The 13564-nt window shown below is 46.3% G+C and overlaps 2 protein-coding genes across 4 annotated transcripts; both read right to left on the bottom strand.

The window, feature by feature from the left end:
- Positions 1-819: 819 nt before the first annotated feature.
- stc1l (stanniocalcin 1, like) lies at positions 820-2695 on the bottom strand. The gene is made up of 5 exons (XM_026297770.1): positions 2474-2695; positions 1852-1994; positions 1645-1752; positions 1246-1349; positions 820-1149 (listed from the first exon to the last, which is right to left on the bottom strand). Exons 1-5 carry the CDS (start codon positions 2586-2588, stop codon positions 855-857), a joined length of 765 nt encoding a protein of 254 aa, XP_026153555.1. The 5' UTR covers positions 2589-2695; the 3' UTR covers positions 820-854.
- A 2197-nt stretch (positions 2696-4892) lies between these two features.
- Positions 4893-12648, bottom strand: LOC113124521 (cGMP-dependent protein kinase 1-like). 3 transcript variants are annotated; one of them, XM_033325476.1, is made up of 16 exons: positions 10516-10593; positions 9589-9694; positions 9432-9495; positions 9226-9303; positions 8433-8527; positions 7881-7946; positions 7708-7782; positions 6911-7007; positions 6693-6832; positions 6496-6585; positions 6026-6167; positions 5780-5943; positions 5508-5630; positions 5353-5415; positions 5210-5276; positions 4893-5127 (listed from the first exon to the last, which is right to left on the bottom strand). In XM_033325476.1, exons 2-16 carry the CDS (start codon positions 9639-9641, stop codon positions 5029-5031), a joined length of 1416 nt encoding a protein of 471 aa, XP_033181367.1. In that variant the 5' UTR covers positions 9642-9694; positions 10516-10593; the 3' UTR covers positions 4893-5028. The 3 variants fall into 3 exon arrangements, with proteins under 3 accessions (XP_033181367.1, XP_026153259.1, XP_033181368.1); XM_026297474.1 differs by lacking the exons at positions 7881-7946; positions 8433-8527; positions 9226-9303; ... (1 more) ...; positions 9589-9694; positions 10516-10593 and having other exon boundaries at positions 7719-7726; XM_033325477.1 differs by lacking the exons at positions 4893-5127; positions 5210-5276; positions 5353-5415; ... (6 more) ...; positions 7708-7782; positions 7881-7946 and adding exons at positions 11524-11623; positions 11707-11773; positions 12021-12115; positions 12389-12648 and having other exon boundaries at positions 8429-8527; positions 10516-10629.
- Positions 12649-13564: the final 916 nt, after the last annotated feature.

Genomic DNA, 13564 nt, shown 5'->3' with positions numbered 1-13564 from the left:
AACAGAAAATGTGTTTTAAAACTCTTCAGTTTCAACCTGCCCACAGATAAATGTCACATTTCTACATTTTAAAATCATAGTGGTATTAATTCTGTAGTTGGATACACGTCTGAATGCAGGACCTTTACCTCTAATGAAGTACTTTACACTTTTACCACCTTAAATTAAATAAGGGGTTGAGTTATTTCACCCCTGCTCAATGTCCACATTGATCTGTCTCATGGTTTTCATGTATCCTGATGAAAACCATGAGGTCGGACTGAAAGCTCCAAAAAGATGCTTTTTGTTGGGAGAAGGACAGAAGTGAACAGTCTGTTTATTATTATTGAGTCACTGTGTTTTGGTGAAAATCTTCCTAATGACATGATGAAATGTGAGAAATCACAGCAGCCAGAATCAGTCGTATTGCTTCATTTATTTCTAACAGGCGTCAGGTCTGCGTCCACACTTTGGTCACAGTCACACAAACTCCCCATTTAAACATCACATACACTGACGAAGTGATCCCAGACCAGCACGCCGGAGCTTCACGACCAGCATGAAAGCATCTTCTGACCTGCACAGCCTGTTTTCACTCACTACATTAAATAGAACAGCTCATAAATTAATTAATTGGCTTAAGAAAATAAATAATCACTGTTCAAAAGTCTGCGGCACAGCTCGCTCGGTTAGTCTAACATCAGGTAGTCGGTTGGTGCAAATAATCCCCCAAACAATAAATAATAACGCGTCATTAAAAACGTTTCCCCACATCACCATCTAATCATTGTGGGAAGTGATCTGAGGAGAAACGAGTGGAAACGATTCTGAGGACTGGATGTCAATGTGCCTGGTTGTGAGCGAATGTTTGTCGTCTACTTCTCAGGCTGAGTGTCTCCCTGCTGCTCGTCCACAGATCTCTTCCTGGCGAACAGGTGGGTCGGGTCTCGCCCCCTGAATCCGGGCTGGATGTTGAACACGGGCATGTTCTTCCAGCTGGATGGGTTGTTGTTGGCGGTGGAGCTGGAGCCTTGGGTGCACGGTTTGTTCTGGACGAGCTGCAGGAACGTCTCCATGTCTGAGTCCAACCTGCCGATGACGCCGGCCCTCACCACCGCCACTGTGTCCTCGTCGCAGGTCTGCAGGGTCTGAAGCAGGGTGCTGTAGTACCTGCACACAGACAGGGACAGGTTTCAGACTACTACTTTATAGTACTTGTATATACTGCAGTGTGTGTGTGTGTGTGTGTGTCTCATCAGCCCTGACCTGTTGGGGAAGTGACTCGGCACCTGCACCACCTCTCCGATGGCGACGGGGTTGGTACGGGCCACGGTGCAGATGTCCAGGCTGGTGTAACACTCTTCCTGCACCTTTAAAACACCAAAGAACAACAGGAAGTCTCTCCTCTGTCTGTTCTAAACATCAGTCACAATGAACTCTGGGTTCTGTCCAGGTGTTCTGTTTTCTTTTGTTGTTTTGCACCTCGGGGCCACCGTACTGAATGGTTCTTCATCTCACATGATAAAGCTGTTTACACCTGAGCCGCCATTTGAACACCTCACATCACATTATTCCTATTTTATTTTAGCATGGGCCACAGCTGAAGACTAGTGACAGCCCTGTGGTTGCTAATGAGGATCCAAATAGAGAATGAGGTCTACAAACCTCAGCGATCATCCTCTGGAAGATGTTGCAGCGACGGATGGTTTGGAAAACCTTCGCTGTGATTCCCTGGGACATGCACTGCAGACTCTTCTTGACAAAGGTTTTGCCCTGTGGAAGAACAGAGGCACTGCTGAGACAGGTGGAGACAGGTGGACACAGGTGGAGACAGGTGGACACAGGTGGACACAGGTGGACGGACAGACTGACCTCTGTGTTGAAGGTGGCGGCCGTGTGGAGGAAGAGTTCACAGAGTTCGTGCATCCCGTCGGTGTCGCAGGTTGAGTTTTCCAGACAGGAGAAGAATTCACAGCCCACTGTCATGGCTCCATTCAAACATCTGGCCACATCAGCTGCAAACACACACGTCGACTCATGAATACACGAGAAGTACTGCTCCAGTTTGGGTAAATGTACTGTTTGAAGTTTAGGAGTACAGTACAAGTACAGCCGTTAACATGCTGACGTTACCTGCTCACCATCTTTCTACTGGGAATAGTATTTCAAATGCAGTAAAAGTACTTGTTGTCACAGCTGTAATATAGTCATTAGTAACTTGAAACACTTTAAACCACGCTCTGGTTTTAATCCATCACATCTGTATCATCATATTAAAACTGTATCTACAGCTGAAGGTAAATGTAGTGGAGTAATGAAGTATAAGTACAAGTACTTTGTGTACCTGTCCTATACCTAAGTTTACTTCCATCGCTGATGAAAAACAGGAAACAGAGAAATCAAAGCCAGAGCTTTGGGAAACTTTTGCAAACCACCAAACTGGGTCTGTCTGCACAACAACACAAGCTGCAGGTGAAGCAGAACCGGGACTCACTCGGGGAGTTGGAGGAGAATCGTGCCCGGCGCGGAGAAGCCTCCTCCGGCAGCACCTCGAAGCAGGCGGCGGTGCCGAGGACCAGGATCAGGAGCAGAGCGGATCCGGGCTGCATGTTGCCTCACGGAGTCTGATGTAGTTCTGGTCTGGTGTCTAGTTTATCTCTGGGTCCTGGTGGTCCTGACTGTTCCGTCACACCGTCCACTGCTGGTATTTATGTGGAGTCCGGTTGGTTCTGCCCAATCAGAGCGCACCGTGTCCCGGGGCGCAGATCATGTTTTATTCATTGCTGTAATTGACCCGCAGCCCTGATTGAATATTTCCACACAGAATAAGGACACACGGCGGAATTTCCGAGCAGGAGAGAACTCACAGGATCACAGGATCACAGAGCTCACAGGATCACAGAACTCACAGGATCACAGAGCTCAGGGTCAGAGCTCACAGTTAGAAAAATAATATAAAACAATAATTAGAACCTTTATAATCAATAACATCTTTATATTTACCAACCAGATGTTTAAACAACTGGCGACCAATGAAAAAGACACAAAATAGAAAATGATATAAAATAGATGGTTCCTGTGATCAGACAGGAAGCAGCTGGTCTTAAGTGAATTCTGGGGGTTTTTCACTGACTCACTGTCTCTAATTGTGCCCAACTCTCTAAAAATAGCAGGACACGTGGGAAAGTTTGGGATGTGTCACTTTCCAATTCCGGTCACGTCTGATAAGTTTCCTGTTGATCAGTGGAGCAGGAACAGCTGATCAGTGATCTCGAACAGACAGACCAACCCTCCTGGGAACTAAAGTGCTGCCGTTCATTTTACTCCTCATCGTGAACTTCCTGCTGAAATTCATTGATTTGTTCCTCAACAATCTATTTTTGACCCGTTACCATTTTCATTTTACCGCTGGGTCAATATCAATATTTAAGTTTATGCTGATGATGCACATATTTATTTATCCTTTATTTCATAGAAGTATATAAAGTACTTCAAATTAGAAGTATATAAGGTAGTTAACGTCAGCTACCCAGCGGTATATAAAGTACTTCAAATTAGAAGTATATAAGGTAGTTAACGTCAGCTAACCAGCGGTATATAAAGTACTTCAAATTAGAAGTATATAAGGTAGTTAACGTCAGCTACCCAGCGGTATATAAAGTACTTCAAATTAGAAGTATATAAGGTAGTTAACGTCAGCTACCCAGCGGTATATAAAGTACTTCAAATTAGAAGTATATAGGGTAGTTAACGTCAGCTACCCAGCGGTATATAAAGTACTTCAAATTAGAAGTATATGAGGTAGTTAACGTCAGCTACCCAGCGGTATATAAAGTACTTCATATTAGAAGTATATGAGGTAGTTAACGTCAGCTACCCAGCAGTATATAAAGTACTTCAAATTAGAAGTATATGAGGTAGTTAACGTCAGCTACCCAGCAGTATATAAAGTACTTCAAATCAGAAGTATATGAGGTAGTTAACGTCAGCTACCCAGCAGTATATAAAGTACTTCAAATCAGAAGTATATGAGGTAGTTAACGTCAGCTACCCAGCAGTATATAAAGTACTTCAAATCAGAAGTATATGAGGTAGTTAACGTCAGCTACCCAGCAGTATATAAAGTACTTCAAATCAGAAGTATATAAGGTAGTTAACGTCAGCTACCCAGCGGTATATAAAGTACTTCAAATCAGAAGTATATAAGGTAGTTAACGTCAGCCATCCAGCGGTATATGAAGTACTTCAAATCAGAAGTATATATGTAGTATCTATAAATAGCTCCAAGGTGAAGCAGGAAAAATCAACGTGTCTTATCTGTCACTAATCAGTAAATTGTCAGTGATTAGTGGAGGCGGCTGAGTTTCCATCTCAGTCTGGTTTATCACAGGAACCAGTGAAGCTCAGCTCTGCTGATAAACATCTCCCCCTTCAGTTTTCATTAACTCCCCCTGCAGCCAACGTCACCTCCACCAGCCTGAGCCACAGGGGAAACTCCTGTAAAAGTAACGATGCTCCATCTATTTCCAGGCACACATCTTCATTCATTCCGTGATTTAATACAAACTCTCATAAATAGGATTAAACCACGACACAGACCAAACCTGCTCTCTGCTGAGATTTTCAAATGTATATATATATATTCTCAAGATTTCTCAAATCTCAGTAGAAAAGCTTCTTCATTTATGTTGTGATTCTATAACATATTGTTTTTAATGATGATTTTACTTTGAAAGTAAATCTAAATATGTTTGATTCCTCAGTTTACTTTATTCTGTTTTAGTCATAAAGTGACAACTCAGTTCTTGAAAGACACATAATTTCATACAACTTTATTCCCATCATTTCTCATTTCTCAAATCGTTTTATTCTTAAAGGACATTTTTACACACTGGACTTCCTGTCGTAAAACCTTTTTTCCTGTAAATCATTTTATTCATTTTGATTTTATTCAAGGTAAAACACTTTGTGAACCCTGTTTTAAAAGCTGTTGCACCAATGACGTTTTTTTAGTGCGATGTTTATTTCATTATCCTCGATTGTTTCCTGTTAAAACTCCAGGTCCCAGCCGGACTCTTCGTCAGGAGGAGGGTCTTCAGTGTCCTCGGGGAAATAGTCGAAGTTGCTGCTGTCCAGTGGCCCGTCCACCTGTGGACAAGCGCAGGATGTTAATAACGCTCTGATCTTTGCAGCCTCATTTGTCTCAGACACTGACGGATGTGATACCCACTGTGGGGGTGAACGGAGGCTCTATGGTTCCCTGCCGGAGACCGTCCCAGTTGAAGCCTTCAAACCACCTGCAGGACAGAGACGTGACTGTGTCTGTCAGAGTCAAACAGAATAATCTCATGACAAACATCTGTACTGGCTCACTTGTGTTTCTGGATGTCCTTCACTCCGTTTTTCTGATTCCCCAGCCTCTCTGAAGGGTTGTCCCTGGAAACAGCCACACACAGACTGTAAAGACACAAACCAGAAAAACCAGATCCTGGTTCACTTTATCTGTACAGTTCAGGAGCACTGAAGACCTGCAGAGGCGCTTGATCAGGTTTGCAGCGCTCTTGGTGATCTTCTTGGGAAACTCGACCATGTCGATGCCTCTCAGGATGATGTTGTAGGTCTTCATGGGATCGGAGCCTGAAAATGGAGGACTGGAGAGTGGAAACAACAAACTGGTTTATTGAAACTCAAATCCTAACTTCAGACACAGTAGATCAAACCAGACTCATCGAGAAATAAACGAAGGACTGGGTGGATGAAGTGGTTCCTGCGCTGAAGTAGAAGGTGTAGATTTCTGTACCTCCCACTGAGCAGCTCAAACACCAGGATTCCCAGAGACCAGCAGTCGGCCGAGCTGTCGTGGCCTTTGTTCAAGATGATCTCAGGGGCGACGTACTCAGGAGTCCCACAAAATGTCCACGTCTTCTTACCAAGACCCACCTTCTTGGCAAAGCCAAAGTCCACCTGGGGACAGAAACAAACCTCATAACTGAATGTAAAATGTTTGAGCCACATTTCTTGAAATACGAAGGAAACGTGTCCACACCAGCTTGGCGTATCCCCGGTGGTCCAGGATGATGTTCTCAGGTTTGAGGTCTCTGTAGATGATCCCTCTGGAGTGCAGGAACGCCAGCGCCTCGATGACACAGGCCGCGTAAAACCGAGTGGTGCCGTCATCAAACGATCCCCTGCAGCTCAAACATACAAACACCATCACACGCCTGCCAAAGGCTGCACCTCCACAGGGAGTCATTATCAATACATCTGATCAGTATTTGGTATGAATAGATTTAGTGTCTAAAACAGCTTAATGTGTTTATCATAGAAAACTGGAAACCTGTGAATATTCAGGTAGATTGTCTCTGTGTTTTTGCTTAAAAATCATTCAGGGATTTTTCATTCATTAAAATTATTGCCAATTCATTTCCTGTTAGTTTTTACTGGTTGGGTTCTGGGTGCCTGGGCTCATTTTTGGGGGCACCCTGGGCTCGCCCACAGGTTGATCCGGCCATGCACCTGTCTCTCAGCAGGGTCCACAGTTCTCCTCCCAGACAAGCCTCCAGCAGCATGTACAGATACTTGGAGTCCCTGAAGGTGCGATACAACCTGCAGGAGGAATAAAATCAAACACACACGTCAGCATCAAATTCCTGCAGCTGAGACTCATATGTGAGTCAGTGCTGTGTTTTAGGTCACTCTGAACCCCTGCAGACCTGATGATGAACGGACTGTGAGCCTCCATCATGATGCGGCGCTCCGACACGATATGACCCTGCTGGCTGGTGTCCAGGATGTGACGTTTCTTCAACACCTTCAGAGCGAACGATCGGCTGGGGTCGCTCTTCAGTTGTACCTGAACACACGATCGCACACACTCAGCACAGACGCAGCAGAGCAGGAAGGTGTGTGCACATCATCAGCTCCTACGCACCAGCTCCACGCGACTGAAGCCGCCCATCCCCAGGGTGCAGATGAAGTTGAAGTCAGTGAGTGAGACACTGGAGAAGAAATCAGCCTCCGCCTGCAGCCTGCAGAGACCAGGGAGGACGTGTGAGGACAAAACCAAGTGACAGCATGTTGTCTTAAAGCTAGAGGTGTCCAGGTCGCAGTAAGAGTCAGGACACCTCTGGGTTAGAGCAACATCACCGGACCCCGGTCCGTGTTCCTCGAACCCGAGCTGACTGATGGAGGATTCTACCATAAAGAGCAGCACAGAAGAAGAGGAGCTCCAGTCAGAGCCACAAGGGAAACACAATGAGATCTGACAAGTGTTAGTGTCATGTGTTCATGTGAGGAAGGCCACAGCCTCCTCTTTGCTCCACACACACCCGATGTCACATGATTCACGTGTCGGCGTGAGACTGTTCCACTTTGGCTCTTACACCTCAGGCAACACTTAGCTGAGCTGTAACCTCCAGGTGTGGAGGGAGATGCATTCAGGGTCGCCCCCAGAGAAAACGGCACTGATGCTGTTTGTGTGCAAACGTCAAACATGGCGTCTCCACCTGTGTGAAGCTTTTCGGTCCCATGTCACAGGTATTTGTGTAAATGTCCAGGGTTTGACCTCACAGGTCGTCTGGACGAAGCTGCTAATGCAGGAACATCCTCCCTGCTTTTCTTTTAAAACATTCAGTCAGTGCCGATTATTATCGTTACCAACACAAAGAGGAGGACTGTGCTCTCAGGAAGCTAGGACACATTAACACTAATATTTTCCTGTGAACTGACTTTGCTTTGACCTCGTCACTGTCGGGCTGCTTGTTGTTGACGTCGTCCAGGCCTCCGATCAGGTGTTTGAAGGACCTGGGACACACGAACACAAAGGTGCCGTTAGAGGTGAACCACCGTCTCATCAGCTGGATATAACGATAGACGTTTGGTTAATGAAGGTCCTGACTGACTCTCTGTCGATGACCAGACACGTGACGTCTCCCACAGCTGTGACACTGGCTGTGCGAACGTCCTCACTGCAGAGGGAAGGACAAACAGAACGAGGGCTGAGGTTGTTTGGCAGAAAACTGTCTTCCACTGTAATGAGGCACATCTGTCTAGATTCTTCTTCTTCTTCTATGTCTATTTCGTAATGTCCCGGTGGGAAGCTCTCCTCAGTGCTGCATTCAAGTGCTTCCCAAAACATTATAAAACTCAATATGACTGTTCAGGTTTTAGTTTGGACACAGAACTAGTTTCTTTGTCCACAGGGACACACTTTAGTGAAATATGGAGAATAATGTGTCAGTAGTAGCTTCTTAATTACAGACAGAGCCAGAGCAGCAGGAGCAGTCAGTCAGAGGTGTGTGTGTGTGTGTGTGTGTGTGTGTGTGTGTGTGTGTGTGTGTGTGTGTGTGTAGCTGGTGCTGGGCTGTGATTGGCTGCTTGTGTTGTCAACATGGAGGAGAAAGACTCATTGATGATTGTTGACTGTTGAGTGTGTGTGTCGGTGTGTGTTTCACCCTTTCAGCGCCTGCTCTCCAAACCAGTCCCCTTTAGAAAGCGTCTTCACCTCCATCAGCTCGTCAGTGGCCGAGTCCTGCTGAGAGACTTTCACCTGTGGAGGATCAGGATCAGATCAGGACTCACAGCTGAAACAGCCTCTCCTTCTATTGACACTAATTAAACGCTTCAGACACCTGAATGAATAACGGTTACGTAACGTGGTCTGTGAAATGTGAGACACAGAGCGACACGCTGGATTTAGTGCCTTAATCACAAACTGTCAACTGTCTTATTTTTAATCTCTGCAGAGTGAAGCACAAACAGTCATCCATGTGTCCTCCTCAGAGTCTGTACCTGCAGGACCAGGGTTTGAAATGACCCTGGACTCATAATAGTGTGACTAAGTGAATGAAGCAAACAAATCTCTCTCTCTCTCTAAGACCCTGCAAATTAACGTCAAATGGGCTGATCAGTGACAGACATGCTGCTGATGCTTTTGAACAGGGGGCAGTGGGAGCCAGGATTTCAGGAGCCAGTATCTCGTGGCACTGACCTTTTCTATATTTCTGAATTGGATTCAGCCTCCAGCTGCTGATGAGGCTCAGTTTCTATGAGTCTGGCCTGAAACGTCTGAAGCTGTTTTCCCTGTCGGCTCACAGCAGCATCGCTCAGGGTCAGACAAAAAGCTTGTCTTGTGACTTTCGTAGAGGCAGCTTCGCAGACTGGTGTGTAATAACATAATGCACATGCTAGACCACCGGCCTGGCCCCGCAGGTCACAGCCTGCTGATGAATCCTGCTGTATCCTCACCTGTCCCTCGCTGATGATGAAGCATGTGTCTCCGGTGGCTCCCTGACGGATAATGTAATCACCATCACTGTAATGAGTCTGCGAGCGAGCAGAGGGAGAAACGTGAATCGATACCTCAGACTACTGATGATTCGTGTTTGTCAGGCGGAGGAACAGATGGCAGGAGCAGGGAGTGCGTCTACTAAAAAGAGTTTGGAAACCGTTACCTCCTCCAACACGTCGGCCAGTTTGCTGAGAACGTCCTCAGGTAGCGACTGAAAAGAGGGAACGCTGGGAGGAGAGTTCAGAGCGACAGATGTGACTCATTGTCGTGCGGCTGGAGCTTAGAAACAGTGACGTGCTGGGCGGATGTGTGAGCTGTACCTGCGGAGGAAGTCTGTGTACTGGGAGTGTTTGATGAGGCCGGTCCTCATCATGATGGTCTGGAAACCCTGTCGGTCGATCGCCCACAGCCTGATGTCAGTCAGAGCTGCAGACACATCACATTGTCTGAGATCAGCAGCTGATGGAGCCTTTGCAGACTTGAGATCATTTTAAACCATATATCTATTAAATATCTAGTGTTATCTGAACATGTTAATGTCTTTGTGCTCCTGCCTCTGACCCACAGTCACTGTGGCTAAACAAGCTGCAGAGACGTAAAGATCCTCTCACAGCATCAGAAACCTTCAAACTCCAGGCTCTGTTATTCACACTGCCTGCAGCATCATCTCTGAGAGGCAGAGTGAGTTTTTCTGCTTTTGAAAAGCTGAGAATTTCTTCAAGGATAAACTGAAAGGAACAAAAAAAGGATGGAGAGCAGAGCAGGCACTGATGTTTTTATACATGGGGGGACATTTGCATTCCCGACTTCTATTTCTCCAGGTTTGGGGACGTCGATCTCTCAGATTTCAATTTGCAATAAGTGAGAAAAACATATTTCTATTTATTCTGTGTGAGTGAATCTTTAAAAGAGCTCATCAGTCAGAGAGCAGGCAGTGAGCAGGGTGATGTTTGGGGCTGACCTTCGCTGCAGTTTCCATTTGTCACTGGATGAATAAATGTTTCTACATGGTGAAAACATTTCACTTCATCCAGCAGCTGTAATAAATGTGGAGGCCTTTGCTGCTGCTGCCAAGGTCACTGATGGGACAGGCCAGATTTCCCTCATTCACTCAAATTGATGTTTTGATGTCATTTTTTCACGTTGGCTTGGCAGCACCAGCAAACTGTCCCTCCCTTCATGGACTCAGAAGCCATTTCCTCCACACTGATGGAGAATAATGGGCAGGCTCCCTGTGTGTGTGTTACCTGTGACAGTGGCTGTGCGGGTGCAGTTGTACAGGATGGCCAGTTCCCCGAACACTTTTCCTGGACCGATGCTGCACAGCTTCCTGCCCTGTTTCGTCACCTCGACCATCCCCTCTGTGGACGGGAACAGACCCGGGTCACACTCACATGACCGCAGACAGGTACGAATCTATCATGCGCTCATTTACAGACTGATGACGGAGAAAAGTCTTTACGGAAAGTTTATCAGATCAACGTGAAGAAAACAGGAGAAGGTACAGCTGCTCTCTGTCGTAGGTTCTGCTGTAGAGAAGAAAAACCTTAACAGCTGCTTCAGAACCAGGCAGATTCAGGTGAAAATGCACAACAGACTGTGGGTCGGCTGCAGAAACGAACTTCACTGTGGTTTAGTCCTATTTATAAAGAAATCAGTCTTATCAGGCACATCCTGTTCCAGCTGCAACATCCAGGCCAAATTTATAAAATAAGTGAATCAGTCGTGCTAAAGATAATGTTTCTAAATTTAGTTTGGGATCTTTAGAACATTTTCTGAATGGAAACAGAGAATTAGCCACAACACACTTTCTAATACAGCGCTCAGCAGCCTTACAGCTGCTTGGTGACTGTTTTCTTGGTTTGCTGTGTCCTGGATGATTATGTTTGTGTTGATGTTAGCGCTGTCATTGGTTAATAATAAGGTTTATGCTGTTTGACTTCTGCACATCGTTGAATGTGTGTGTCAGGCAGAGCAGCAGCTTCTGTAGTGCAGCTAAAATAAAGCTGCTCCTCCCTGACAGGAGAGAAGGCGTCAGGAACATATGGCTGAAGACGACTGAAGCTCTTTTACACACACACACACACACACACACCAAAATACCTCAGCTCCTGGAATAATGTGGCCCCTCCCTGCTGGTTTCTCCTCACCTGACTTTCTCCACATTCTCCTTCATCTCTGTTTACTCTACTGGCTGCACTCAGACACACGTCTGTCCATATCAGTCCAGTTCAACACGTCACACGGAGTCGTACCCTCCAAGACGTAGACCGTGGAGCCGTCGTCGCCCTCCTGGATCACGCAGCAGCCTTTGGCCAGGCTGGTGGGACGCATACAGTCCATGATGGTGAGGATCTGCACACATGGGCCCACAAGTGATTGGCTGGTGATATCAAACACATCAAATCAGTCTGACAGCAGCCCAGATGTGTCATTACCTGCCCGTGCTCCAGGTGTTTCATGAAGTCATTGTCCATTAGAGCCCTCTGGATCAGCTCGCTAGACCTACACACACACACACACACACACACACACACACACACACAGGTCAAGCAGGTCATCCCTTATCAGAGTGGATGGGTGCATGGCAGGGGTGTGCAAATAGTGTCAACAAACCAAAGCTGAAGTTTTGCTTCTTATAATTTGTCTAATTTGAAATTTGTAGATGTGCCCCCTATAAACAACACTGACAACAGACAGGTGTGCAGTTCTGGCACCTGGTCGGACCTGTGAGGGGGGTCCCTGTACTCACTCTTTGGTCTTGTGGTAGCTGGTGAAGGTGACGTCCGTCAGCTGGGAGGGGTCCAGCGCTGAGGGCTCTGCAGAGATGGCCTGTCTCTTGATGCGCTGAGGCTCATCAGACGCTGCTGGAGTCTGGACTGCTGCTCCTTTTGGACACAAAGAGACTGAGGTTAATCAGCCACAGCCTGTCAGTCAAAAACACAAGAATAACTACAAACAAACGCAGGATGCGACTACAAAACCCACAAAGCAACCAGCTGCCACAGAATGACTGCAAACAGAGGAACACATGGCCACTGTGAGTTGTTTGCATTCATTTTGTGTGTCTTAATCTAAAGCACTTTTTCCTTTGTCGCCTTATTGAGAGTCCACCTGGACTGGCAGGTGTGGTAATGGCCCTGTTACACCTGAGCTTGCTGTCTCTGTGGGGCAGGCGGGGAGCTGTGAGGAGCTGCGGTGCCTGTCCAGCTCCATCTGCAGCTGCCTGATCAGATCATCCTTCGTGTCCAGCTCCAGCTCCAGCTCATCAATGAGAGCATCTCTCTGCCGCAGCTCCTCGATCTTCAGCTGCAGGGCCAGCTGCAGGTCCCGCAGGGTCCCGCCGGCACCCCTAGACACAGCCATGCACACGTGCAGCACCCAGATGTTCTGGGAAATAAGACACAGGAGGGGGATCATACACCTGCCACAGCTGGAGGTGTGACACACATCGATCGTTTCCCACCAACAAGTAGAGTCCAGTAAATCTGCTGATGCTCAAATGTCCTGTCATGTTTTATTTGGTCACAGTCCTAAAATATTCACGTCTGGGGATATGAAACTTTTTCTGCAGACTTTTGTTTGTCATTTCTAAAGACGTCACGGTTTACAGGTTAGTTGTGTTTAAGTCACGTACCAATAAAATACACAGATGTTTTAGTACATCGGACCAAAACAACATTTCTTTCTTCGTCTGCAGCTCTGTTTGATAATTACACATGAAACTGCAGTATCAGTAGTATTCCTCAGCCTTGTCCTTTTTAAAATGCAGTAATAAAATCACTCTGCTGTAATTATTAATAAAAATAATACCAACACAGCCTGTTCATGTTCCCTGTAAACACCTTAGTGCGGTGTGAAGTAAATCCTCTATTCTAACTATTATTCTAAGAGAAATAAGGACCGACCATTCACCCGCTGCTGGAGTCCGGACGAAGACAGAGACGATTCGGTTGTTTAGTTTCCGAGTTTCCGCCAAATAAAGAAAGAAACAGATGAATTGTTAAAAGTGCTCAGGGACCAGCGCGTCCAGACGGTGCAGCAACACGAACAGAGCGAGACGGAGCTTCGGTTCGGGTGGAGGACGGAGGAGCGACGCGCAGAGGCGCACAGCTGAGTTTGACAGCATTACTACAAAATAAAAGTCACATAGAAAGACAGCAAGCTTTATGTTGAAAGTCTGGAAGCTGTGTGATCCGGACGGTGGCGGGGCCTTTTATTCTCACTCTGCGGTCCAGATATGGTGTTCTTTAAAAAAAACTTGCAGTAATATTACTATATAACAGTAAAACTCTG

The sequence above is a fragment of the Mastacembelus armatus genome, chromosome 12 (genome assembly GCF_900324485.2).
Source record: "Mastacembelus armatus chromosome 12, fMasArm1.2, whole genome shotgun sequence".
NCBI lineage: Eukaryota > Metazoa > Chordata > Actinopteri > Synbranchiformes > Mastacembelidae > Mastacembelus > Mastacembelus armatus.
The sequence above is the reverse complement of the archived record's forward strand: the minus strand, read 5'-3'. Positions and strand labels throughout refer to the sequence as shown.

Excerpts from the sequence above, each read along its gene's own strand:
- LOC113124521 (XM_033325476.1), bottom strand. The coding sequence starts at position 9,641 with ATGATGAGGACCGGCCTCATCAAACACTCCCAGTACACAGACTTCCTC. Across the intron at positions 9,496-9,588 it reads TACACAGACTTCCTCCGCAG|CGTTCCCTCTTTTCAGTCGC; the intron begins GTACAGCTCACA and ends CTCTCCTCCCAG. Across the intron at positions 7,947-8,432 it reads GGAGAGCAGGCGCTGAAAGG|TGAGGACGTTCGCACAGCCA; the intron begins GTGAAACACACA and ends TTCCCTCTGCAG.
- stc1l (XM_026297770.1), bottom strand. The coding sequence starts at position 2,588 with ATGCAGCCCGGATCCGCTCTGCTCCTGATCCTGGTCCTCGGCACCGCC. Across the intron at positions 1,350-1,644 it reads TCCAGAGGATGATCGCTGAG|GTGCAGGAAGAGTGTTACAC; the intron begins GTTTGTAGACCT and ends GGTGTTTTAAAG. Across the intron at positions 1,150-1,245 it reads CCGAGTCACTTCCCCAACAG|GTACTACAGCACCCTGCTTC; the intron begins GTCAGGGCTGAT and ends GTCTGTGTGCAG.